This window comes from Rhinolophus sinicus, chromosome 8, assembly GCF_057876585.1.
Source record: "Rhinolophus sinicus isolate RSI-liver-muscle chromosome 8, RSI-T2T, whole genome shotgun sequence".
Taxonomy (NCBI): Eukaryota; Metazoa; Chordata; class Mammalia; order Chiroptera; family Rhinolophidae; genus Rhinolophus; species Rhinolophus sinicus.
The window spans coordinates 41,409,425-41,436,978 of NC_142508.1; the positions used below are offsets into that span (position 1 = coordinate 41,409,425).

General features: G+C 47.1%; 1 protein-coding gene, 1 long non-coding RNA gene and 1 pseudogene across 3 annotated transcripts in view; 1 reads left to right on the plus strand and 2 right to left on the minus strand.

Moving 5' to 3' along the window:
- Positions 1 to 19,616, plus strand: part of LOC141567437 (uncharacterized) — a 22,129-nt gene extending 2,513 nt beyond the window's left edge. The window contains exons 2-3 of the long non-coding RNA XR_012490023.2: positions 4,325 to 4,490; positions 19,007 to 19,616. This is a non-coding gene — a long non-coding RNA (uncharacterized LOC141567437). The remainder of the gene's footprint in view (positions 1 to 4,324; positions 4,491 to 19,006) is intronic.
- On the minus strand, positions 8,782 to 24,474 carry IGSF23 (immunoglobulin superfamily member 23). 2 transcript variants are annotated; one of them, XM_019754904.3, is made up of 5 exons: positions 24,118 to 24,474; positions 19,610 to 19,951; positions 14,181 to 14,447; positions 11,776 to 11,878; positions 8,782 to 9,120 (listed from the first exon to the last, which is right to left on the minus strand). In XM_019754904.3, exons 1-5 carry the CDS (start codon positions 24,179 to 24,181, stop codon positions 9,096 to 9,098), a joined length of 801 nt encoding a protein of 266 aa, XP_019610463.2. In that variant the 5' UTR covers positions 24,182 to 24,474; the 3' UTR covers positions 8,782 to 9,095. The 2 variants fall into 2 exon arrangements, with proteins under 2 accessions (XP_019610463.2, XP_019610462.2); XM_019754903.3 differs by having other exon boundaries at positions 11,725 to 11,878; positions 24,118 to 24,472.
- A 2,475-nt stretch (positions 24,475 to 26,949) lies between these two features.
- On the minus strand, positions 26,950 to 27,341 carry LOC109459902 (pancreatic progenitor cell differentiation and proliferation factor pseudogene; annotated as a pseudogene).
- Positions 27,342 to 27,554: the final 213 nt, after the last annotated feature.

Sequence of the window (27,554 nt, forward strand, 5' to 3'; positions counted from 1 at the left end):
GAGGTCCCATGCTCAATGGGAGTTGGGGAGAGAAAGATAATTTTTAAAAGTAGACAGGTACTATGCCAGGGGATGGTGAAAGCTATGTAGAAAAATAAGACAGGGTAAGGAGATGAGGAAGAATTTCTTCAAAATCCCTCCTTTGTGTCTATCCAACACTTTGACTCCCCTCCCTCTAGTTTCCCCTATGTGTCCTTTCTTCCCAAGAAACCAAAAACTTCACAGCTTTAGTGTTTCTTGCAGCCAGTGCGAGCCTGTGAACTAGGTTTCACCAGTTGACTTGCATTTGGAGGGGACAACTCAAGGCAGTTCTGCGCAGATGTTTTAAAGTTGTGACCTGGCTCATCCATTGTTTTTTTCCTTTGGTCACCACAACTGCCTGTCCCAAATGGGGTTGCCCCTTCAGCTAGGATCCCAGGATGAAGAAGATGTGTGCAGAAGAGCGACAGCTGATCTATGGTCAATGTGTAACATGAGTGAGAAGTTGATTAGTACAAGTCACCAAGGTTTGGGGGGTGGTTTGTTATTGTGGCAAAATCTAGTGAAAGCTGACTGCCAGAAAATTAATCTCTGAGGTAGTGAGTTTAAGTAGAGACCTAAATGAAGTCAGCTCTGCAAATGCCTGGGGTAAGTATTTCAGGCCCAGGAAAAAGCAAGAGCAAAGGCCCCTGAGGCAGAAACTGCTTGATGACTTGAGGACCAGCAAAGGGACCAGTGTGGCTGGAAAGGAAAGAGTGATTGGGACGATAAGGAATAGTTCAAAGAAGCATGAAGGGGCCAGATATTATTGGGCCTAGTAGCCCAGGGGGAGATGTTTGCATTTTATGAAGATGGGAAAACTTGGGAGGTTTTGAGTTGAGGATGTGATGGGATGTGTGTTTTAAGAGGGTCCCTCTGGCTGCTGTGTGAGAAACAGACTGTATGGGGGTGAGGGTTGACGGACATGGGGATGATGGCAGAAGCAGCAGGTTTGGAAGAATTATAGCAAGTTTGGTTGTGGACATATCTGCTTGCTTCTGTGTGTCTCTCCCAGTTAAGACAAAATTCCTGGGAGTTGGGGCCAGGTCTAGACATTTTTCTTCACTCAGGGCTGAAACATCTATTGAAAGAATAAATAAGTGAATGGATATTTCCAACGGGACTGTTAGAGTTCCTTGGAGTTCATCCCATTGACACCGTGATCCAACTTCTAGATCCAAAAGAATCACCTAGAAGCTTGTATAATGGAGTGAATATGAATACATTTCCTTATTCTTCTCTCCTACACTGAAAAAATAAGTAGTAACATTGTTCCGCCTCATCTGTTTTTTCTTTTTCAGTTATATTAGGTTGGTGCAAAAGTAATTGCGGTTTAAACGGTTAAAAACAATTGCAAAAACCACAATTACATTTGCACCAACCTAATAGTTAACATTCAATATTATTTTATACTAGTTTCAGGTGTGCAGCATAGTGATTAGACATTCATGTAATTTATGAAGTGATCCCCCTGATAAGTCTAGCACCCACCTGGCACCATACATAGTTATTACAATATTATTGACTATATTCCCTAGGCTGTACATCCTGTGCCTCCCACTGTTTTTTATTTAGCAACATAGCTTGGTGATCTTTCCATGGAAGGACATAGCAAGCTTCTTAGTTAATTCATTCATTCATTTATTCATAGCTGTGTAGCAGTCCACTGTATGAATATGAACACATCATATATCATACTTTTTTCCCAAAGATTTTATTGAGGAAGGGGAACAGGACTTTATTGGGGAACAGTGTGTACCTCCAGGACTTTTTCCAAGTCAAGTTGTTGTCCTTTCAGTCTTAGTTGTGGAGGGCGCAGCTCAGCTCCAGATCCAGTTGCCATTGCTAGTTGCAGGGGGTGCAGCCCACCATCCCTTGCGGGAGTCGAACCAGCAACCTTGTGGTTGAGAGCCCACGTTCCAACCAACTGAGCCATCTGGCCGCCCCACATCATACATTTTAAACTTGTCCTCAGTGGAGGGGCCTTTCGGAGTGTGCTGCCCCGCGTGATCATGTTCCCGCCATTTCCCATGTGTGTGACAGTATCAGTTCCATATGTTCCCAGAAGCTGATTTGCTGGGTCCAAGGCCATGCACATCTGTGGTTTGGGAGGTTATTGGCAAATTGTTACCTGGCACTCTTGCCAGGCAGTGTTTCCTACCCAGGGACGCTCACAGTACTGAAGCTTTCAAAATTTCAGATGTGAAGCTTTATCCCAAAGGATCTGATATAGGAACCTGTGGGCTGGGGGGGTGTTGAGGAGAAAAGAGAGAAAGGGAGGGAGGCGGAAAGAGTGGAGGGGAGAGAAGGGAGAGGAGAGAGTAGAGAGAGGAAAGACAAGAGGGGGGAAGAGAGAAAGAGAGAAGAGGGGAGGAGAGGAGAGAGATGGAGGTTGGGAATGGCAGGGTGGGGGTGGGGGCTCCAGAGTGTGACTCCCTTGGTTCAAATTCTGGCTTCACCAATTAAGATCGGATGACCTTAAGCAACCTATATAGATTCTCTTGCCTCCTTTTTCTCATCCATTAAATAAAAACATGTGGTAATGGTTAAATAAGTTATTTGGAAATAAGAGATAGGGTTAAAAATTATTTATTTAGCTGCTCAACAAATAGCAACTATTATGGTGTACTGAGGCTTGTGACACCCGTTATGTTACCTTGCTGGGCACCCCTAACTAGGAACTACTGCCATGGGCATAGAGAGTCATAGAGAATTTTATACAGGGCGCGGACCTCATTGCAGCTAAATTCCACGCTTCTCTTGTGGAAAACAGCAGTGGCAACCCCTGTCCCATACTCTTTGTGGTGCCCTCGTGGGGTAGGACAGAGAATGGGATGTTGGGGTTTGCGAGGGCAGAGCTTTGGTCTTCTATACTCTGAAGCTAAGCAGGAAAAAAACTGGAAAAATAGCTCCAAATAACCACCACCTGCCTGCCCTTTCTATCTCTCGTCTCCCATCAGCTCCCCACCCCCACCCCCACATCCATTAGGGCCGTAGTGGTGTCTCAGTGGTTGTTCCCCTCCAGTCTCCCCTTCCAAATCCCACAAGGCCCAGGGGAGGAAACGAAACCTGCCCACTGCTGTTCTACCCTCTGATGACTAATCAGAGCCACACCCTTCCAAAGGTCGTGGATGTCTGCAGGATAAAGTCCAAATTCTTCTTCTTCTTCTTTTTTTTTTTTTTTTAACAATTACATTTATTTTATTTTATTTAAAAATATTTTTATTAAAATATAGCTGGCATACAATATTATATTAGTTTCAGGTGTACAACATAGTAATTCGACATTTATATACCTTACAATGTGATCACCATAAGTCTAATTAATAACTGTGCGTCACTATATGAAGTTATTACAATATCATCGACATATTCCCTGTACTGTACACTGCGTTCCCGTGGCTTATTTATGTTATAACTGGAAGTTTGTGTCTCTTATTCCCTTTCACCTTTTTCACCCATCTTCCCATCCCCTCCCCTCTGGCTCCTCTGGCAACCATCAGTTTGTTCTTTGTATGTATGGGTCCGTTTCTGTTTTGTACATACACGTATATATAATGGAATATTACTCAGCAATAAAAATATGAAATCTGGCCATTTGTGACAACATGGATGGACCTAGAGGGCCTTATGCTAAGTGAAATAAGTCAGACAGAGAAAGACAAATACTGTATGGTTTCACTTATTTGTGGAATCTAAAAACAAACGAATAAACAAAACAAAGTCCAGATTCTTGAGCCTGGTTTCCTGGCTCCTGCATCACCTGGCCACAGACGACTGTTCTGACAGCTATTCTTGTTCCCCTTCACCTGTCAGCCAGACTGAAACCCTTGCATGACGTGTTCCCTAAACACACCATGTTTGCTCACCTTTAGGCTGGAACGTGTTTCCTCTGTTCTTCCCCTGGCTAATGGCTACTCACTTTTCAGGTCATGGCTGAGCCATCCCCTTTTCAAGGAAGACTTCCTGGACCCCCAGGCTGGAAAATCTCTCCTCTGGCTCCCTCATCTCCCCTGTCCCTGCCCAGTCCACTCTGAGTTGTCACTTTCTAGGGCTGCGTCTCTGTTACCCACCGGCCTGTTAAGTCCCAAGGAGGTAGGGCCCAGGGCTGTGCACCTCACAGCTAGGCCATGACAGTTCAATTTCCTCATCTGTAAAATAGAGTTAAGAACAGCATCCACTTTCCAGGATTTGGGGAAATAGAAATGATGCATTGAAACCCTTTCACGTAATGTCTGATAAATATGACCTTCCGGAGACATGACTGCTTTCATTATTAATCATCTTAATGTGTTCTCCGGTACAGGGTGACTCCTTCCCCAGGAAGCCCTCCCATAGTCCAGCCCCGACTACTCTGGGTTGTCACTCTGGGGCTGGATCTGTCTCCTCAACTGGACTGTGAGCGCTGGGAAGACAGGTCAGTGGCTGTCGTGGTCACGTCTGGGCCCAGCACAGAGCTCCATACAGACCAGGTACTGGAGGAAGGTGTGTTTAATGAGTGAATGAACTAATGGCTTTAGCAATGATTTGATCTCTGGTTGTTATGTGCCCATTAGCCCTCTTTCCCAATCTAACACATACAATTATGTTTTCTGTATATACTAGAATTTAGAGGAAACTTACTCATGAAGGTAGGGGTGTGTGTGTGTGTGTGTGTGTGTGTGAGTGTGTGTGTGTGTGTGTGTGTGTGTGTGTGTGAGAGAGAGAGAGAGAGAGAGAGAGAGAGAGAGAGAGAGAGAGAGAGAGAGAGAGAGAGAGCTTGAGGAAGAGTTTAGCTGTTTGGAAAAGGGAAGAGGTTAGGAGGTGGGTGGGAAGGTGGGAGGGCTGACGACTTGGGCAAGAATGACTGGCTTTTGGAGATCGAGCTGTAAACTCTGCGAGGGCAGAGAACATGTTTGTGTTCTTCATGGCTGTGTCTCCAGCATTTAGCACAGAACTGGCCCCAAAGAAGGTGCTCGGTAAGTATTTGTTGGGTGAATGAATGAACCAGATGTCTCTGAAGTCGCCTGGGCACCTTGCTGTGCCACCATCATTGTGAAGCACAGTAGATTCTGAGTAGGCCTTGAACAGGGAGTGAAGTTCTTTTGGTCCGCTTCAGTGAGTAGAGAGTGCCACACGTCGCTGAAGAGCAGGGCAAGCAAGTCCGGACTCACCGCCGCTCTGTTCCAGGCTCTCAGCAGACCTGAATAATCGAGGCAGTCATGGCTTCCACGACAGCAGGGCCTGCATCTGTCATACAGTGTGTGCTCAAGAAATGATTGTTGAGTGGAGTTTTGGTCCAGTTATTCCAGTTAAACTCCAGGTGTGAGGCTGAGTCAATGCTTCCATTTCTGAGCCTTTAAATTTTCCTAGTGGTGTGGTTTCAGTCTCTCATTCATTCATTCCACAACCATTTATTGAGCACACATTGTATGAGAGTCCTGCTTGCATGGAACCGACAGTCTAATGGATGAGATAACTGTTAAATAATTACACCAATAAATATTTAATGATACAATGTGATGAGTGTTATAAAGCAGAACAGTGCTACGAGAGAATTCAACCAGGGGACTGAATTTATAAAATGATGGCCAGGAGGTCTCTGAGAAAATCTGTACAGTTTTTTTTTTAGTGACGGGAGAAACATGATTGTCAGCTGTTCCAAAGGGCAAGGAGTATTTTTGTAGGCTGAGTCAGGGGATAGCTAGGTGCTGGCTGGTTGGTGCCTGAATTGCTGCAGTGTCACCTCTGAGACCCAGCCAGACTCCGACCGAGCCAGCTGGCTCCCTGTCACCACTACCAAGGCAGGAAATGACTAACTTCTCCTTTGACAGAGGAGGGAAGTGGGAGGAGGACGCCGCTGGTGGGAAAGGAGCTGGTTAAATATTAGGGGCTTCTGAGCAAGTCTAGACCTTTGGGCAGACCAGGGCAAGGACCCCAGAACAGCCACAGAGCCAGTTATCTACACGTATGGGTGCTGGGGACTTACTGATTTTGAACAATTAAGAGTCAGCGTTGCGTTGTCTGATACAACAGCCACTAGCCCCAGGTCGTAATATAAATGAAAATTCATTAAAGGTAAACACAATTTAAAATACAGTTCCTGGGGCCGGCCCGGTGGCTCAGACAGTTAGAGCTCCATGCTCCTAACTCCGAAGGCTGCTGGTTCGATTCCCACATGGGCCAGTGGGCTCTCAACCACAAGGTTGCCGGTTCAACTCCTCGAGTCCCGCAAGGGATGGTGGGCAGCACCCCCTGCAACTAAAATTGAACACGGCACCTTGAGCTGAGCTGCCACTGAGCTCCCAGATGGCTCAGTTGGTTGGAGCGCATCCTCTCAATCACAAGGTTGCCGGTTCGACTCCTGCAAGGGATGGTGGGCTGTGCCCCCTGCAACTAGCAACGGCAACTGGACCTGGAGCTGAGCTGTGCCCTCCACAACTAAGACTGAAAGAACAACAACTTGAAGCTGAACAGCACCCTCCACAACTAAGATTGAAAGGACAACAACTTGACTTGGAAAAAAGGCCTGGAAGTACACACTGTTCCCCAATAAAGTCCTGTTCCCCTTCAAAAAAATAAAATAAAATAAAATACAGTTCCTGAGTTACACCACCCACATTTCAAGAGCTCAATAGCCACACGTATTGAACGGTGCAGATACAGATATTTCCATCACCAAAGTGTTCTATTGGCCAGCACTTGTCTAAGGCACAAGCACAGGAATTGGACAGACTTTAGTGGGCATCACGCCTGGCTGTTTGACCTTGGGCAAATCACTTGCCCTTTCTGAGTCTCACTTTAATCCTCTATGCATGAGCACAATTACATCTACCTGACATAAGAGCTGGGGGCCCATGAGAGAAGGGGAAGGGGGCTCTGGACTCAGGGAGGGAGTAGTAGGGGAGTGGGGTGATTGGAAAAAAAGAAATTTCAGCCAGCCTGGCTTGAAGACCAGCTCCACCATGTGCTACCCATATGACTCTGGGCAAGTCAGTTACCTTCTCTCTGAGCCTCACCTGCTTTGGTTGTAGAATGGGGGTGGATTCTCCTGTCCTTGAGGGGTACTGTGAGGATGACATAAGATATGAATCACATAAGGGACACAGTGTAGTGGCTGGCACATGGACAGTCCTCAACAGACAAGATTTGAAGTCAGGTCTGCTACTATTATTGCTCATCGTAATGGCGTGGTAGATGGCTTTCCATTGGTCACAGAAGCACTGAATATTCCTTAAATGTTAGATATTTCCACACAGGAGTTTCATCCATGCTCACTTCCCCTTTGCCTGCCACCTGCCAGTATTCTCCAGCAGCTCAAAACTGAGTGGTCAATCTTAGCTACAGATGTACCATGAATTTTGGGGGGTTGCGACCACTTTCCCCACCTTTCTGCATTCAGAAGTGTTTTTTTTCTTTCACAAAAGGAGCAAAAATTTAAAAATAAGTTGTATGTGTAAAAACATATTTTGGGGTGTCTGCCCAGCTTACAAAGTAAAACCTCCCCCCTGTTTTCTGAGCACAGAATCCCCACAGACAGGGCTGACCTCCTGGGGCTCTGATTTTACAAAACATCTCTGCCTCCACTCCAGCCACCATGGTGGGACCAAGGTTGACACCTGACCCAAGTAAGCCAATCAGGTGCTTTCTCCAGGGGTTTCAGAAACAAGGCAAAAGGATTTTGGCTAAATTGGGCTATTCCCTTGAACATCAGGGTCGTGGACTTGGAAGCTATGAGATGGTGTCTTTCCCCACATGGATGGAGAAGCATTGAGTGCCCATCTGTAGAGAGAGATACAGAAAGAGAATTGTGAATTGCATGTTCCTGGAAAACACGGTAACAAGGGTGAGGGATGGACGGCTGAGAAAGGCAGTGAGCAACTCCTGCCTCTGGTGGTAGATTGCAAAAATGGCCCCAGATTTTCCCCCTCCCAGGAAGAAGTGAAGTTAATCCCCCTACTCCTTGAATCTGGGCTAGCCATGTGACTTGCTTTGACCAATAGACTATGGCAGAAGTGATGATGTGCCAGTTCTTAACCTTGGCACAATTCTTAACTCTTCACCCATTGCCTCTTCTGCTCTCATTCTTGGAATCCTGCCTCTGTCGTGTGAACAAGCTTGGCTCTGCCTGCTAGAGAATGAGAGATGGTGTAGAGAGGCCAGTTGTCTCAGGTGAGGCTGTCCTAGGCAACCTGCCAACTGACCATGATGCATGAGTGAGCTCAGCAGAGACCAGCTCTAATTGATAACCCACAGAATTGGAAGCTAAATAAATGCCTGTTTCCAGCCATTATTTTTTTTTGTTTTTTGTTTTTTTTTGGGGGGGGGGTTAGTTTGTTATACAGTAAGTGCTGATACACCCTTGGATTCCTGTAACTCTTCCTGGATCCTTATATTAAATTCTTCCTTTTATTTTATTTTTTAAATAAATCAATCCTGTTTTAATTTTAATTAATTAATTACTTTTACATTTTTATTGGGAGCAGTGTGTTTCTCCAGGGCCCATCAGCTCCAAGTTGTCCTTCCAGTCACCTTTTTCAATCTTTAGTTGCAGGGGGCATAGCCCACCATCCCATGCGGGAATCAAACCGGCAACCTTGTTGTTGAGAGCTCGCGCTCTAACCAACTGAGCCATCCGGCCGCCCCTCTGGAAGCTCAGCGGCAGCTCGCTGTCTTCAATCTAGTTGTGGAGGGCGCAGCTCACTGGCCCATGTGGGAAATGAACTGGCAGCCCTGTAGTTCAGAGCTGTTGCTCTAAAGAACTGAGCCATCCGGCTGCACCTCTTCCTTTGATTTTTTATTGAACCACTTTCGTGAATTTCTTTTGCTTACAGCACATGAGTTTTATGAAATACACACTGCTAATTTAGGTGGCTTTCAGGAGTTTGATAAAATGGGCAGGTGGAGTGTTGGCAGCTGGTGAGAGGAGAGAAAAGCAGTCCTCGGGACTCTCAACAAGATGGGGACAGCCCACAGATGAGGAAACCAGGAGGGAGGAGGTCTGATTTGGAGCCCCCAGGAACTCCATCACGGCCCCAGGCTTCTCTTTCTGCTCTTCCTGGCAACAGCTCTTAGACTGACAAACAGGTGTCCATACTTCATCTGCGTGTCCGTATTCTTTGCCTGTCAGTCCAACAATGGAAGAGAGAGAAATTAGTAATCATAACAATAGAATAATACATGTGGCTGACACTTAGTGAAGGCTTATTGTGTGCCAGCCACTACTTACAGTGCTTTTCTCCCACCATCTTATGTAATCTGCACACCTACCCCTTGGGGGAAAGTATGACCATCATCTCTGTTTTACACACGGGGCACAGAGTAGTTAAAGGACTCACCCAGAGTCCAACAAGCTAGCGTATGGCAGAGGTGGGATGAACCTAAGTAGCCTCATTTCAGGGTCTACGGCCTTAACTGCAAACAAGGATCTCTCTTGGCCCTTGGTGGGTGTGGTAGACATGTGAGGGGCTCCTCCCAGCCCACACCCTTCTTTTCTGAGGACTGCCCCTCTCCACCGGGAAGGTCAAGACAGCCATGCTTGTCCCCATGACCTCATCTCCGAGGCCAAAGCTTATTGGATGAGGCTGGCAGCTTCTGGCAGAGGTCAGCATTGATCTGTTTGTTGTCTGCAACCAAATAGGTCTTGGCTGAGATGGTGGAGAGGACAGGAGGTGACCCCTCCCGCCTGCTGGTGGAAACAGGTCTGGGTGAAGAGTTTCACGCCAGCCTGATTTTTCACCCTCCCCTCTAAGATCGTGGCTTTGGAATTGGATCTGGGTTTGGTTCAGCTGTGTGTCCTTGGGCAAGTTGATGAGTTTCTCTGAGCTTTGGCTCCATTCATTTGGAAAATGAGGACAAGAGCAGGACACATCCCTGAGAGTTGTTGTTACATGAAGGCTCCTGGCACTTACTGAGGGCCCAGGAAATGCGACCGTGATAAAGTCGGTGCAGGTGGTTCAGGAAGCAGCCTGGCCCTCCCCCGCCCCTAGAAAGTTCCACAGGGGACTCAGGGACTGGAGACCTGGTTCCACTCTTTCCTAGCTGGTCCCCAAGGCCTTTCTTTTTTTTCTTTTTTAAATTCCTCCCCCCCTTTATTTCGTTCCCCCCCCCCACTCCAGTTCAAACCGTTGTTTCTCAGCCTAGTTGTGTAGGACACAGCTCCCTGGCCCTGCTGGTGTTATGGCCTTGAGCTCCTCCCCAGCTGAGGCAGTCGGTCGCCAGTTGTCGATCAGCCGCTCACAGCAGCTCCCGGCAGCTCTTGCCGGCCGCTCAGGCTGGCTGCCGGCCACCCGTGGCGGCACACGGTAGCCCATGGCAGCATGCAGCAACCCACAGCAGAATCCCAAGGTCTTTCTAAACCATTTCAACTTGCAGATTTCTCTTCCTCTATTTATAAGTTACAAAAGCTCAAAGTCTCGTATTATTATTGGTGGACAAAGAGGCAATATAGGTTAAGGGCTAGAAGTAGGAGTGAGGCAGGGTTCTGGGTTCGAATCCTTCTTCTCCAGCTATGAGATCTGGAGCCAGTCACTTCTCTCTGAACCTTAGTTTCCTCTTTGACAAAAATAAGATCTTCATCCCTACCCCACCCCCCAACCTTGTGGAGCTCTTGGGTAGGTTAAGTAGAATAATGTGTAGCAAGCACATGATTGGTGCTCAATATGTGGTAAGATATTATAGTATTATAATAATAGCTAACATATCTTGGATTAAAATATAAGTCAAATGTTGGTCAGATCCCATGCTGCCTCTGCTTTAAATCCACATGGCCCCCATCTCACTCAGAACAAAAGCCAATTCCTTACATGACTCGTAAGACCTTACACCGTGTGGCACCCCACTCTCTTCACCCTCTGCTCTTCCCATTCCTCATGCCCCTCCACCCACACTGGCCTCCTTGGTATTTCTTGAACATGCCAGACAAGTCCCGCCTCCAGGCCTTTGCCCTTGCTGTTCTCTCGGCCAGGTGTGTCCTTTCCCCACATAGCCACTGGCTCCGCCCCACCTTTTCTTTGCTCGATGTTTCTTATGAAATATCACTTTCTCAGGGAGGTCTTTGCTGACTTAGTTCAATTGCGCCCCATCCCACACCATCTGTCCCCCTTCCAGCCTTACTCCTTTCCTTAGCACTCGTCATCCAGCATACTATTTTCATTTCATTTGGTTATCATGGGATCTTGCTATCTCCCACTAGGATGCAAGTTCATGAGGGAAGGGACTTTCCGCTGTTCATTCTCACGGTATCCCCAGCACCTGGCATACAGTGGGCACTAAACAAATATGTGTAGAAGGATTGAATATGGCACTTAGCATATCCCAGGCACTGCTTTAAATGCTTTAGAAATATTAGCTCATTCAATCCTCACAACAGCCCTGTGAGGCATGTGCTATTATTATCCCCATTTTGCAGATGGGCAGACTGAGGCACAGAGAGGAGCAGTGACTTGCCCATGGCCTCACTTTTGGTTAAGTAACAGAGCTGGGATTTGCACCCAGGTAGACTAGCTCCAGAACCCTCTTCTGTCTCTTTGTTCCCCTGGGGTCACTGTGTGAACTGACAAGGTGGATGAGCACATCAGAGGTCAATGCCATCTTCTCTGAATGAGCCTAAAGCTCCTTGGGATGAGGCTGTTGCTTTGGCTTCCGTCTTGCTGCAGAGACAGCTCTGTGACTCCTGGGGACTGAGAGGATGCCGGTGGGTTGACGGGTATGAGGGACAGGAGGTACCTTAGGACCTGGACGATGGTGAAGCTTATGCCTGCGATCAGTATCACGAACCCGATATTTCCGGCCACAATGAGGGCAAAGGCACCTCCTCCTGAAACACGAAGAATGGGGTCCGGCTCGACGGGCACAGCTTCTGTGGGATCCACTTTGATTTCTGGGGACCAAAAACAGGTGAGATTAGAGGAGCCACCCTCCTTCTATACCCGCCACTCACACCATTCCACCTCCTGCATGTCTCTTCAGTCTATCCCCTCCTCTCCATCCTTTGCGTCTCCACCCTGGCCTCCCTGGTCCCCTGCCCTACCCATCTCCCCACCACAAAGAAGTCAGGGGCATCTGTCTAAAGCTCAAACTTGATTCTGTTCCTCCTCTGCTCAGAGGTTCCCCAGAACCTGGGGAGGAAGCATCCTTCACCTTTGAGGCTCTGCCACCTGGCCAGCCTCATCTCTTTTTCTTTTCCCCCCTCTTCTGCCTCCCCCTACCCCACTCAGGATCAAGCCGTTGTTTCTCAGTCTAGCTGTAGGACACAGCTCCCTGACCCGTGCTGGTATTATGAGCCTTGCGTTCCCCCCGGCTGAGGCAGCTGGTCACCAATCATCGGTCGGCTGCTCACAGCAACTCACAGCAGCTCACAGCAGCTTTTGCCGGCTGCAGGCAGCTCACGTTGGCTGCTGGCCAGTCATGCTGGCCACCAGCCGCTCATGGCAGCACACGGTAGCCCAGGGCAGTACACAGCAGCCCATGGCTGCTCACTATCAGCCTCATTTCTTTTCACCTCCACCTTTATAACCCAGCCACACTGGATTCTGCATTTTTTAAGTTCACCTCTCTCTCTCCTACTTTCAGGACTTTGTGCCCCTGGAATGCCTTTTATGCCATTTTCTCCTCTTTGGCCTGGATAATTCATAGGTATCCTAGTATTAGCTCAGATGTCCTCTCCTCCAGGAAGCCCTCCCTGACTCCCTTGTTGAGTCAGGCACCCCCTTGAGTCCCACAACCTTCTGGGCTCCCCCACCTCAGCCTGCACACTCTAGTCATTACTGTTTGTGGACAGATATGTCTCCCCACTGGACTGGGAGTCCTGTGGGGACAATACCAGGGCGTCTTCCTCAGCAGAGTGTCCCCAGCACCACCCAGCATGAGCCAGTCACATAGTAAGTGTTTAGTAAACATTTCCTGAATAGTTGATGACTGAGTAAAGGGGGTCTTGGAAATATAGTCATTCCCAATGAACATGTCAGAGTCACCAGGTGTTACAAGATTAAAAAATTCTTCTCCTAGTGAATTATCCTAAAATCAAATCCTGAAGTTCTTCACCCAGAGAGGAGGCAGCTCTCTGGAACCCAGCCTAGCCAGGCTTTCCATCACCCTGCCTTTGCCACGCTCTGCATGTTTGCTCAGCATTCTCTGCTGTCCCCATGATTATCAGGGTGAGCCCAGTGACAGGCCAGCTCCTTCGTGTTCTTTTAGCCTACTCAAAGTCACTTGTCCTCTCTGAATAAAAACAGGAAAAATTCTATTCATGACCATTGCTACTATTTAAAGCACCTGCTGCTAACAGGTATTCTGTTGGCCTCATACGTGCATTATTTCAGTGCCTTATAACAATCCTGCAGAGGTACGCATGGCCGCTTCTCTTAGACATAGGAGGGCACTGAAATGCAGAGAAGGGAAGTAATGTGTCCTAAATCACCTGGCCAGGAAGGCACAGGGGCAGGAATTGAAACTCGCTTCCACCAGCTCCCAAACCACTTTTCTTATCCCAACAAGTGCCTGTTTTTGTTCTTCTTGCCCGGGGCTCCATGTCTTACTGTCTCTAGTAATCGTCAAAAAATTAATAATAATATCGACAACGCGAATTGTAGCAATGATACTAGCTCATTGTTCATTGAGCACTCATTCGTGTTCAGTAGTGCAAGGCACTCTTATATTAAGTCATTCACCTGCTTATTTCATTGAATGTTCCCAACTACTCTTTGGGTGGGCTCTATTATTTCCCCATTGCAGATGAGGAAACCGAGGCACAGGGGAGTCAAGGTACTGGTCCAAACTCACACACCCAGGAAGTGGGGGAGCCAGAATTCAAATTCCAAAGTCTGTGCTTGGAACCACTCGTGATATCATCATCTGTATTTTTTCACAGGTATGTGCTGAGGCTCAGGGAGGTGCAGGGGTTTTCCAAGTTCACACGGCCAACAAATGGTTGGAGCCGGTACCCAGGCAGCTGGCTGCAGAGCCTGAGCTGAGCCTCCATTAGAGTTCATCTCTTGAGCTGCAGCCTCTCATCTGTAAAATGGGCTAATAATGCCCACTCTGCCTGGTAGATGGAAAAATGGGATGACGTCTTCGTTATAAGGGTCTTAGGGGGTACTCGTAGAAGGTGGCTCAATGGAATCAGGAAAGCTGGCCCCTGACCAATTAGGGTACAGGGGTCTGGGGTGGGGGTGGGGACTCACGCGACTGTGAGAGGGTCACAGACTCGGAGGAATGCTGTGTCTGGTTGTTCTTGACCACACATGCATAGGTGCCCAGGTCCTTCGAGGACAACTTCCGGATGATCAGGTACTCCCCGATTTCGCAGGGCTTCCCATTGAAGGTCCAGTATATCATAGGTTTTCTGATTGCAGTCAGACACTGCATGACCACTGAGTAGTTGAGCTCACTCTGGATGACACCCCGAATATTATTCGGGAATGTCAGTAGAAAAGGCTGGTTCCGGCTGTCTGTGTGAACAAGGGAACAAGACCATATGCATGGAGATCACTCAGAGAAGCTGAGCACTTCTTCTGCCCACCACAGAGGCATTCATTCATTCATTCATTCACCAACAAATGTGTTTGGAGTGCCTGGTCTGTCCTGGGTACTGCCCCAGACAACCCAGCCCCTCACCCTCACCACTTCCAACTGCTGGCACTGCATCTGTTGCTTGAGGGTTTTCGCTGGCTGCCAGAGCCCCTCTGCCCATGCAGGCAGCAGGCCAGCATGCTGGGCAATGGGCATATAGGTGATGGCCCTCTACAATGACTGACGTGGGAGGTATAGAAATACTTCATCTCTCCTGCCTCAGCTGGACCTGCCTCAGGGTGAGGCCAAGGATTTGGGAGGAGTAGTTGGATTCTGAATTATTTTTGAAGGTAAAGCGCACAGGATTTGCTGATGGATGGGTGTGGGTGGGAGAGAAAGAGAGGAGTCAAGGGGGCGTCCAAGGCTTGGGGCTTGAGCCAGAGGCTGCTAGGGGTGCTCTTCACAGAGATGGGGCATACGTAGCCCTCATCGTAGTCTTCTTTCCATGATTTTTTTTTCAGCCAAAAGATTCTGAGGTGTGGGGGTTCTTAGGGCCAAGTCTCATGGTCAGAGAGAACACAGATGGGATTTGAACCCGGGGATTGTGATGTCGTGGCCAGTGCTCAGGAACCTCAACACCGAGCTGATTTCCGATTTTAGTGCAATATAATAAGTGAAAAGAACTTTAGTCCAAACAGAGAGCTCTCAGAAGGCTTCCTGGAGGAGGTGGTGCCTGAGCTAAGCCTTGCAGGAGGAGAAAGAGTCCACCAGGTGCAAAAACAAGAATCAATGTCACAGCCACCTAGCCTGAGCTCTTACTATGAGCCAAACACCACTCTAAATGCATTAACTCACAGCTTGTTATACTGCGAGGGAGACCCATGCTTGGGGGAAATCATTTAGTAGGTTATAATCAGCATTTAAAACGTGAAACGAAATATAATAGGAAATGACAGGATGCATCACTCATAGCAATAATTGTTATTTTATGACACTTTTAGTTACTCGTGGTGTGCATATACGTACATATTGGGCCAGGATGTGAAATGCATTTCTTACTGTGGGTCATGATTGAAAGAGCGTGAAAGGCACTGGATTTACTCATTTAATCCTCACGACAACCCTACAAGGTAGAGGTTATTGTTGTTATCCTCATTTTGGTGGGAAAACAAAGGCCTGAAGAGGTTAATTCCTTTGAAATACTCCTGCCTAATATCCACTTACTGGTGCCAGGCGCCGTGCTAGGCATTTGACATGGATGCACTGATTTGCTCCTCAAAATAATCCTGTGGGGTAGGTGCTACTATGACCCCATTTTACAGATGAGGACACTGAAGCACACAGATGGGAGGTCCCTTTTAGAGGACACACAGCTGGTAAGTGGTGGAGCAAGGCTTCGGGTTTTAAAGCCCGCAAAATCTCCAGCCTGAGAATGGCACAGCGAAAGTGTGGAGGTCAGCCTTTATAAGAAGAATTAGCCTTCAAATAATAGAAAAGCAACCCTTAAGTTTTCTGGAGGAGGTAAAAATCCCTCAGTACAAAAGTGGGGTTCCAAGCTGCCTCTCCCCACCTTTGCATTGTACCATAGAGATGTTGCTGGGCTAGAGAGGCAGTGTAGAAGGAGATAAGCTCCAGGCTCACAGAGTTATGGAAAATCCCAGCTTGGCCCTTTGCTTCTATGTGACCACAGGCTATGGACGTTACCTCTCTGAGCCTCAGTTTCCCACCTGTGCAATAGGGTTGGTGCTCAGAGCATGTGCTTTCATAGGTTGTTATGAAACCTCTCGGCGTTTGGTACATGGTGCGTGCTCAGTAAATTGGAGCCGTTCACTCATGCTTCCTGGTGTTTACTCTGGCTGGCCTCTCTGTGGGAGCACTTTTCCCTACTCTTCACCTGGCGAACTCCTACTCAGTCGACAGGTCCCAGCTCAGATATCCTTTCCTCTGGGAAGCTCTCCCTGGTTCCCTAGTGGGTCAGATATCTTTTTTGGTTCTCACTTCTCTCTGATATGATGCCAGCCAGCATCACCCAGGATGGAGAAGGCACTAAAAAAGCATTTGATGCATACTTAACAACCAGCATTGGTAAATGTTTTGTTGAATGGAAATCTAAGGTTCTTTGAGGCCTTAGAAGGCCCTGTACATCTATTGACCCTCATCTCCATCTGTCTCCCTTAGTCACACGGAAAAGCCAGTGGCCTCACATGGGCCACACCCTCTCTACACTGCTCTGTTCTCAATTTCTCTTATGCACCAAGCTCTCTCTTAGACCCTCCAGGCCTTGTCCATGCTCTTCTCACTGCCTGGAGCAACCTTCCATATCATCTTCACTGGCTAACTTCTCTTCTCTTCAGATAGCATTTTAAATGTTACTTCTTCAGAGAAGCTTTTTCTGATCCCACCTTTAGCATTATTCATTTCATATCTATCTGCCCTGATAGATTGGGAATTCCATGGTGGAAGGAATCAAGTTTGTGCCATTCACTGCTGAATTCCCCCTTCGCTGGGAAGCCCTCCCAGACCCTCCAGAGGAGAATATGTGCTCTCTGGGCTCCCCTGTCCCAACGTTGCCTACTCTGAGTCATCCCTGTCTGAGGACCGGTCTGTCTCCCCCACTGGACAGTGAACCCAGGAGGGAAGGGCCAGGTCAGGGCTGTCTCAGTCATTGTTGTATCCCCAACACGGCCCAGCACAGGGCCAGGTACAGGGTAGGTACTGATGGGTTGTTGAATTAATGGATAGCAATGTAGTCATGCCCACCTCAAACCTTCCTCCAGAGCCCCAGCCCACCCACCCCATATTACTGCTCCTAGGGGATGAATACCCTTTCTTTACACCCCCTCATTCACCCATTGTGGAGGTGGGAGCCCACAGGCATGTTGGCGCGGAGATGGGTTAGGGAGTGGGATGAGCAGCAGGTGGCTTGTCTAGCTGATCTAGAAGCCAAATGCATCATGGTTGGAAGGACCACTTAGCTAAGCTGGGATGAACACTTGGCTAAACTTTGGATGGGGGGAGTAGGTGAGACCCCCAAGGGCATCCTCAAATAACAACCTTGGCAGAAACTTCTGGATATCTCCCATCATCTCTTTTCCTCTTCTTCCTTTAGTCACAGAATCCCACATTTTAGCTAAGCATAGGATTGCCCAGGATAAAGACTACATTTTCAGCTTCTCTTGCAGCAAAGAATGGCCATATGACTAACTCCCAGCCAGCCAATGAGACCTGAGCAACCTCTACAGTGGGCCTTAAAAGGAAGGTATCTTCACTGCCCTTCCCTTCTCCCTGTTATGCTGGTTGGAATGAAGATGTGATAGGTGCCATATTGGACCCATGGGTAGGACAAAACCTAGTGATGATGGAACAATTAGAAGGCTCTTGAGTCCTGGTACCATGAAGCTGCCGTATCATCCGTAAATTGTGTATGCCAGACTATTATATGAGGAAGAGAAACTTCTATTTTGTTTAAGACACTGTTATTTTGTGTCTTTATTAGAGCATCAGAATCTGAATCCTAAGTACAGTAGTCTCCCCTACCTGCGGTTTTGTTTTTCATGGTTTCAGTTACTCATGGTCAACTGTAGTCCAAAAAATATTAAGCAGGAAATTCCAGAAATAGAGAATTCATAAGTTTAAAATTGCACACCATTGTCAAAAGCATGATAAAATCTCGTGCTTTCCTGCTCTGTCCCACCCAGACATGAATCATCAATTTCTCCAGCGTGGTCACCTTGTATGCATTCCCCACCCCTTAGTCACTTAGTAGCTCTCTTGGTTATCAGATTGACTGTCGCAGCATTGCAGTGCTTGTGTTCAAGTAACCCTTATCTTACTTAATAATGGTCCCAAAGTGTAAGAGTAATGATGCTGAAATTCGGAGATGCCAAAGGGAAGATGTAAAGTGATTTCTTTAAGTGAAAACGTGCATATGTACAGGAAAAAGCATAGTATATACAGGACCTGCAGTTTCCACTGGGGGTCTTGAAACATATTCCCTGTGGACAAAAGAGGGACTTGCTGTAATGTGGTCTCTGTTATGGACTGAATTGTGTCCTCCCCCAAATCCGTATGTTGAAACCCTAACACCCAGTACCTCAGAACGTAACTATATTTGGTGATAGGGTCTTTTAAAGAGATAATTAAGTTAAAATGACACTGTTAGGGTGAGCTCTAATACAGTCTGACTGGTGTCCTTTTAGAAGAGGAGATTAGAACACAGAAAGATGCAGGGTTGTGCACACAGAGGAAAGACCATGTGAGGACACAGCTAGAAGGTGACCATCTGCAAGCCAAGGAGAGAGGCCTCAGAGGAAACCAAACCTGCTGGAACCTTGATCTTGGACTTCTAGCCTCCAGAACTGTGAGAAATAAATTTCTGTTTCTTAAACCACCTGGTCTATAGTATTTGTTATGGCAGCCCTAGCAAATAAATACAGTCTCTAAACTACTTTCTCAGGAGGATGGATCTGGTTAACCTCATGGCTTTGTTTTTTTCCAGTTCAGATATGAAAGTTCAAGTCCAGAACTGAATAGTTCATAAAAACAGAGGTGAGTTTGAAGGCTGCTACCAGAGACCCCTGGCTTTTCCCAAGTGATGAACAAATATTTAATGAATAAAACATGGCCACAACACTGTGCAACTTCTTTCTTTAAGCGGTGAAGCCTATTTTCCTACTGTTGAAGCTGGGCCAGTCATATGACTTACATTGGCCAATAAAATATGGCAGAAGTGATGGCATGCCAGTTCTGAGCCTGGGCTTCTTCTATTGCCGAGTGTCCAAGCCCAGGCTAGCCTGCTGGAGGATGAGTCTATGTGGTCTATTTGGCCCAATTATCCCCATTGCCCCCGCTGCCAGCCAGGCCACTGCCAGGCATATGAAGAAGGCTACCTTGGACCAGTGCCCAGGAACTCCCCACCTGATCACAGACACATGAGTGAAACCAGAAGAACTGTTCAGTAGAATCATGAGCTAAAGAAATGGTTGCTATTTTAAGCTTTGGGGTAGTTTGTTAGTGAGTAATTGACTACTGGCACAGATTATGTCCTGATGGGCTTTGCTGATCAAGAACTCAGTCCCTCCTGCTATGGGGCCCCACTCACCCTTGATGCGTATCTGCTCCGTCTCACTCCTGCGTCCCCTTCTGGTTTCCAGCACCACAGTGTAGTTGCCTGAGTCTTGAGCAGTCACATTTCTAATGACCAGGTTGCCTTGGTTGCCCAGTGTCTCCCGGCCAGTGTGGCCAGGCCCTGGGAGGCCCTCAGGGGAGAAGATCATGGTCTCTGGTCGAGCCTCGTGCCCTCGGAACCAAGAAGTGGCAAGAACGCCTTCAGTGTTGCTGGGGACAGGAAGGAGAGCAACGGCTCCTTCAGTCAAGAAATCTGGAGACACAGAGGAGGGCAGCTCCAAGGAGGCAGAGCAGGTGCAGGATGCAAGCAGCGTGCCTGGAGGAGGTGGGAAGGGAGAGGAAAGAAGAGGGGGAACAAGTGAGACCAAAGGCGAGATGCTGTCCCAAGTATCCCTGAGCTGGTAAGAATGAGCGTGGCACATCGAGAGTTGATGATGACAACAGTGACCGTGATAAAAATATTGTAGGAAAAAAAGGGAACATTCATTGAGTACCTCCCACAAGCAGACACTCTTCTAAGTGTGAAACATGAATTATCTCACTAACCCTTACATCGACCCCTAAAGCACATATTACGATGGATGTCATGCTCGTCAGCTCTCCAACCTTCTCTGCTTGGCTCTGCTCCATGAAAGGCTGACTTCTCTGAGCTGCATTGTTGGACTTTTGCTTCTGGTTGGCTTCTGCCAATGGGAGTGACCTTGAGGTTAGTGGGCTCATAGTTCCTTCCCTGCTCCTTCAGAATGGGTGTGCTGCGTCCTTCTACTAAGGCTACTATTGGGTGACCCTCTCCATATGCCACTCTTTTGGTTTTGGGATCTGCTCTTCCTTTCACAGCTTCTAGCCCAAGGAAGGTAACCGCTTCCTGCTGTTGCTAGCCTGAGTGTTGCACAATCTCATGTCCTTTTTCCTACACCCTGCCTACACCTCTGTAAATAGTCCCTTTATCAAATTCTCCTCATTATTCCTTTTGAGCAGACCATCTGCTTCTTGCCTCAACCCTGACTGACACAAGTATTTTACCCCTACTATAGATGAAGAAATAAAGATTCAGAGAATTTAAGGCATTTTCCCACAATATCATAGTGGTAAACAGCAGAGCTGTGATCCACGCCGAGGCAGTTGAAATTCTCAGCTACTACCGTGTTTCTCTGAAAATAAGACCTAGCCAGACCATCAGCTCTAATGTGTCTTTTGGAGCAAAAATTAATATAAGACCCAGTATTATATTATATTATATTATATTATATTATATTATATTATATTATATTATATTATATTATACCCAGTCTTATAGTAAAATAAGACCGGGTCTTATATTAATTTTTGCTCCAAAAGACTCATTAGAGCTGATTGTCCGGCTAGGCCTATTTTCGGGGAAACACGGTAAACTATATTATCAAGTGTGTCCCCAGTTTCTCTCACTTCCTCTAATTAAACTTCCATATGGCTTTGAGCTTGGAGTCAAACCCTTGGAGTCTGGCTATGCACTTAACTCATCCCAGTCTTCTGCCTCTCACTGGAATGCTGACTGCTGCGGTAAGAACACAGCATGGGTTTCATGTTTCATTTGTAGACTCTGAGGTCGCTAGACCTGGATTCATAACCCTGACTCTGCCACTTATAATTTCTGGGTGCTAAGCTTTAGTTTGCCCATTTATCAATGAGGGGGGTTGACAGTAACCATTTCACAAGCGTGCCTGAGAGTCAATGAGATCATGAATTTTCAGGACTGAGGATAGTCTAACTTCTGTATTTTATACATAAATTAAATTAATAAATAAATAACTATTAATACATTTATAACACATGTGTCTATATTATAATTGAATTATATATAATTATATATCATATTGATGATATAACATAATTATATATAATAATTATGTATAATTACATATTTATACATGATAATGTAATTATATATCAAATGTATAATTTAATAACAAGTAAATAAATACACAAAATATTAATAAATAAAAATATAAAGTATGTTAATAAATATAAATGTTTTGTATACTTAAAATGTATTCATATATTATTTATATAGATAAATAAATAAATAAACAAACAAACACACCGGGGGTGCCAAAAAAATGTACATGCACACATTTTAAGAAATGTTAACACTTTGGTTAATGTTGCTCAAGCAGTAGTTCTCCCTAATCAGAAGTGTCTGGATGCTGATGGTAACCATTTTGAGCACCTCTTATAATTGCAGAAGTCAAACGTGACTTGTGTTCATCTTTGTTATTGCTATATTTTAATACAGTTTATCCCTTTCTTAAGATGTGTATACATTTTTTTGGTCATATATACATACATTTTTTGTTTTAAGCATGCTAGATGAAGGAGAGGTGGCATTTCAGAGCTAGAACCATAAAGATGATTCCAGAACTCTTACTTTCCAGGAGCATGGTTATTTTATTTCATCTCTAACGTTCAATCAAATGAGAAAAAGTCTCTATTCAGTTTTTCCCAGTTTGAGTCCAGAGACTCTCCCTGAATCTCCCACAATCATATAGATGTAGATATAGATATAGATGTAGATGTAGATGTAGATGTAGATATAGATATAGATGTAGATATAGCTATAGATGATACAGCATAATGTTAAACTTAACTCTTCCCGTAGTCTCAGTATCTCCACAGAGGTCCCAGAGGCTGAGAACAAAACAGCAGATGCCAAGACCCCATATGCCCACATTCCCAAGCGAGGTCTTGCAAACGGGTGTTGCCTGTTACTGGCTGCTGTACCCTCCCCTACCCCAGGCCCTTGGAAGGGAGGCCAACAGTTCATGGACAGGAGGAGGGGGCGCAGATTGAGGCTTCCTAGGGGAGAGTTGATAATGAACAGTGAGTCCTCCCTGGGGGGTGAGGGCCGGGGGTTTCTTCCTTCCTAGGCCAAGTGATGGTGGCTCTTGGAAAATTAGAGAAGTGTCTCCTGGAGTTTGTGGGAACTTAGACCTATAAGTCTCCAGGCAACAAATGGAGTGGAAGAGGCCCTTGGGAGCAGAGGAAATAGAGGGCAGGGGTGGAAAAGGCCCACATGTCCAGCATTTGGGGGAACAACAAAGAGGTCCACATGTTTCCCATGAGCCAGTTGTGGATGTCTCCGAAGGGAGCCAGCTGGAGGCTGTCCTGGCAAAGGCCCTCATGGGAAAGGGCTTGCTGACAGATAACCTTGGCCAAAGAAGCCTGGAGCAGGCCGTGAGATGGCAGGGGACTTCTGCGGGCCCACTTCATGGAAGCCTTGGGAACACATCCTTCAGTGATGAGGGTCCCCAAAGTACTCCCCCAACCAAAAAGATCCAGCAACCGTGCCACAGCCACAGAGAACACCTTGTTCCTACCTTACAACTACAGCAGCCAAGTGGACATTTCCCTGCCCCCTTCACTGCCTTCCTCCCCTCTGCCCATGGCCCTAGGGTGCCAAAAACCACAGCTCTAAGTGGCATGAAAGGACACAAAAAAAGGAGAGATGAAGGCCCACCATGCCTCACAATGTCCCACCACGTCCTCACTACAATCTGACACAGGCCTGACTGGGGATGAGGCAAAGCTTTAAACTGGATGGAGTTTGGGATTTTGAGAGGCAGACATGTGCAGTATCTGTAACCAGACCATCTGGGTTCAAATCCTCCTTCTGCCACTTTCAAGCTGTGTGGTCTGGGGAGGGCACATAACTGCTTTGTGCCTCAGTTTCCCCCTCTGAGAAATGGGGCTCATATAGCCCTGGTCTCATAGGGCTAAGAATTAAATGTTACTATGTGAAAGCACTTAGAACAGGCCTGCATGTAGAATTGCTCAATTGCAACCACCTCTTTATATTAGGACTGTTGTTATTACTTTCTTATTGTTATTATTACTATTTTTAAATTATGATTAGATATGGATAGCTGGGGTGAAACGGTACACTGGAGGAAAGAGGCTGCCTCTCAGATAATAAATTAATGCTGCCTTTTCCAAGTCTTAAAAAGTCCAGTTCTGTATAATTTCAAAATCCCAAACTCCACCCAGTTTAAAGCTTCCCCTCCCTCTCTGCAGCCCCCTAACCCTTCAGGTCGGGAGAATGATAAAGGTGGAAGATGGGACAGAATTATTACCCCCACTTCAGAGGAGAGGAATGGCCAAAGGTCAATAGGTAGGAGGTGGTTCAGCTTGTGCTGGCCTCCTGGCTTTGCTCCAGACTGTGAGTATCAGCTCTGAGCCTCGGTTTTGCTCCTCTGTAAAATGAGGATGGTAAGACGTATTAGGGCCTGCCCCAGAGCAGAGGGGCCCATGAAGTCTGATTCTGTCCTTGCCAGCCCTGCGATCTTGGGCCGGTGGCCCCGCCCCTCTCAAAGCCTCACTTTCCTCCTTTGGGCGTTAAACTGACCAGAGGCAGAGCTCCTAGTGGGGAAGACTGACTAGATAGTGACTCTCCCAGGGGGGCCTCTCCTTGTCCCCAACCCATGGGTGGAACCACTGTCTCCCATGCACCTGTTAGAAGCAGTCTCTTCCAGGCAGGGCTGAGGCCGAAGCCAGTGTCCAGAGAACACCTCATGTTGCCTTCTTTCCAGGGGTCACAGGAGTGAAGCCTCCTAGATGGTACAATCAAATAAGTAGCCTCGGCCGCGCCCGGGAACTGGTTCCGCCCCTCCCTGGCCACAGCCTTCAGTTCCAGCTGCCAGTTGTTGGCTGGGAAGCCACTTCCAAGCCTCCACTCTTCTCCAGCACGGCATTAGTGGTAGTGGTGGGTGGGATCAGGCTGGAGCAGCGTTCCTGGAGAAGGGCTCTGGGGTTTCACTCCCTTCCCTGTCTGCACACTGCTAACCCTCCAGGCTGGGAAATTGATAAAGTTGGAGGGTAGGACACAATTTTCACCCCACATCAGAGGCGAGGAATGTCCAAAGGTCAACAGGTAGGAGATTCTGCTTGTGCGGCCTTCTGGCTTTGCTCCAGACTGTGACTAGGCTCTGAGCCTTAGTTTTTCTCCTCTGTAAAACTGGGGTGTTTATACTCGTGCCCACCCCAGAGTCAGAGGGGCCCACGGACTCAGGTGCTCAGCAGAGTGGCTGGCAAATGGTGGTAACTATTAAAGTAATGTTAATTATTACCGTGTTTCCCCGAAAATAAGACCTAACCGGAAAATAAGCCCTAGCATGATTTTTCAGGATAACATCCCCTGAACGTAAGCCCTAATGCGTCTTTTGGAGCAAAAATTAATAAAAGACCCGGTCTTATTTTCAGGGAAACACGGTATTATTGGTCTCTAGGGTGTCCTGGAGGCATGTTCAGAAGCCCTATCTCAGGGCGTTGCTCATACTATATCCTGAATTTTGGATTCTGGAAAGATAAGCTACAAAAATACTTTCTGTTATTCTTTGATACTCCAAGCCCATTCTTTTCTCCTCAAATTAGCAGCTGCATGGCTCACGCTAATAGCTGACATATGGCTACCATATGCCAGGCACAGCACTAGCCCTTTTATGGTCATTGTCAAACTGAATCATCATAGCAACCTTGAAGGGTCAGTATAATCATCCTCACTTTTCAGTGGTGCACAGAGACTAAGTAACTCAACTAACGTCACGTTCACAGTGAGGAAGCCACCTCGGCCTTAGCTCTTGTTGGTCCCTCTTCTTAGAGTCTTACACAAATCATCTCATGGCTGACTGCACCTCATTATTCCCGTTTCAAATCAATATAGCAACTTCTCAGAAAGGCCTTCCCCAACGCCTGCTGCAAGCCAGGCCCCTGGCTCCTTGCTAGCAAGACACACTGTTTTTCTTTAAAATATTTACTACTATTTGAAATTCTTTCTTTCTTTGCCCACTTGTTTATTATCTGTCTCCCCTCCCTTACATCTACCTCTCTAACTGGAATGTCAGATCCAGGAAGAGAGGGATTTTGTTGGTTCACAGCTGTGTCCCCAGTGTGCAGAACAGTGCCTGGCACACCCATAGGTGTTCAATAAATGAGTGAATGAGTAAAGTATTAAGTATAATGGGAGTATTGGGAATTGAATGAAGATCTGTCTGACTCAGAAGCTCATACTTTTCCCCCCCAGAGAGATCGAGGTTCCACCCTGGGGCAAAGTCTTACCCATAAATCTCTGAAAAATGGCTTTATCAAGTGACTTGGTTATGTCTTTAGTGGCATTAGCAATGCTGCCTCTTAGGATTTTTCTGAAGCCTCTGCTGGGGTGATTAGCCTGGCCAGGGACCACTGATGGGTAATAAACAAATATTTGCAACACTATTAATAACCATCTTGTTATTAACGAGGACTCCGTGGTTTCTGCTCATCCATTCATTCTCTTTTAATCTGGCTAACAGCCTCTGGAATTCCCTTGGAGAAATCAACCTCCTCATGGTTCCAGGGAGGTGAAAGACCCAGGCCTGACCAATCAGAGCACATCATCCCCCAACCACAGTGATTGGGTGAGGGCTGGATACGAGTGTTAGCTTGAGAGTTGGGCACGAGACCCAAAGCAGGCCAAAGAGGAGTAAAGTGAGGACTTTATTGGAACTTTGGGAGACAAAGGATTTTCTTGGCTGGGCTGGCTAAGTTGAAGGGACCTAAGTGTGGAACTGCTGGGGCCCCTCTTTTTGTCATGAGTAGAGAGGTTGCCTAAGCATGAGGCCAGCATGGGAAAAGTAGCGAGGAGATGGACAAAGATCTCTGAAGACATCGTTTAAACACCTAGATCGAGCTGTGCCTGAAGCTAGAATAATCCTTCAGATTTTGTGTTATGTGAGTTTATATCATCCCATTAATCTTCCCCGGGAGAGTTTGATTTGGGATTCAGTTACTGGCCTCCAGGAGAACTTTGATTGCAAGGAAAGGTGAAAAAGAGTTTTGAGAGCATATGACCTGGGATCGAGCTAACACTGAGGAAGGGTAGGGGAAGGCCCTTGCCGAGGAGATGGATTTAGCAGGTTGGTGTTTCCGAACCTCAGTCTTTCTCATACCCCATCACAGTTCTTTCCATATGCACACCCCACCTGCACTTTTTGTTTATTCACTCAATATTTTTCTTTAAAATGACTCATCTAAGAAAAGCTCAACTCAGTTTTAATTTTATTTATTCATTCATTCACTCATTCATTCATTCAGACTGCCGGCTGCTTGTTTATTTGCCATTTGGTGCAAGGCACACGGTTACAGGATGTCAGAAAGTCTCACATGTGGCTTGGATAGTAAAGAGCGAGGCCCTCTCAAGTTCCTTCTTGGTGTTTCGCTGTTTTGATATAAAAGAACCCAACTGCTTCTGCTTGCTGAAGCCTGCCTAGTCTGTGGGGTGGAACGGGGTGGGAAAGGGGGAGGGGCTCAAAAGAGCCTAGCGCCTCTGGAAGTCCGGTGGCTGGTGGTGGCCACGCAGGATGAGGGCATGGCATTGGCTTTGCTAGGCTGGCCACCAGGCTGCTTCCTAGTAGCTTCCTGAGCCCGGTCAGAGGTGATCATGCTCCTGGAGGCCTGGGGTGATGGCGAGCGCTCTGGGGACTCCAACACTGTGGCCATGAATGGCAGAGTGGACTTGCCGAAAAGCAGCTCGTCTACCAGTGACCTGGATCAGCCTTGGGGAGACCGGGGTGGTGGGTGATGGCTTCTCCAGTGTAATCGGCACTTCCACAGGTGCTATTAGTGGAAGTGGAACCTAGGCGGCGCCGGTAGTAGTCGTGGGTAGCCACGAGCGTGCCGCTGGAGGGGATGGCTGCCATGCTCTTGTTCGTGGGCTGCTGGAAACCTCAGGGGCGACTCTTCGAGGGCCTCCGCGCATCATCACCACCGGCCAGGACCAGGGGCGCTAGGCCACCGAGCCCATTTGCCGAGAAGACCGCGGGAGGCAGTCTACCACCAAGATGCGTGGGATCTCAACTTAATTTGTAAACAATAACATCCACAAAATTACATGCTAATATACTAATTACATA

Coding starts and splice junctions, on each gene's coding strand:
- IGSF23 (XM_019754903.3), bottom strand. CDS start 24,181: ATGAGGTGTTCTCTGGACACTGGCTTCGGCCTCAGCCCTGCCTGGAAG. Junction 14,448..19,609: donor GGAGCAGATACGCATCAAGG/GTGAGTGGGGCC, acceptor TTGTTCACACAG/ACAGCCGGAACCAGCCTTTT. Junction 9,121..11,724: donor ACCATCGTCCAGGTCCTAAG/GTACCTCCTGTC, acceptor TTGGACTGACAG/GCAAAGAATACGGACACGCA.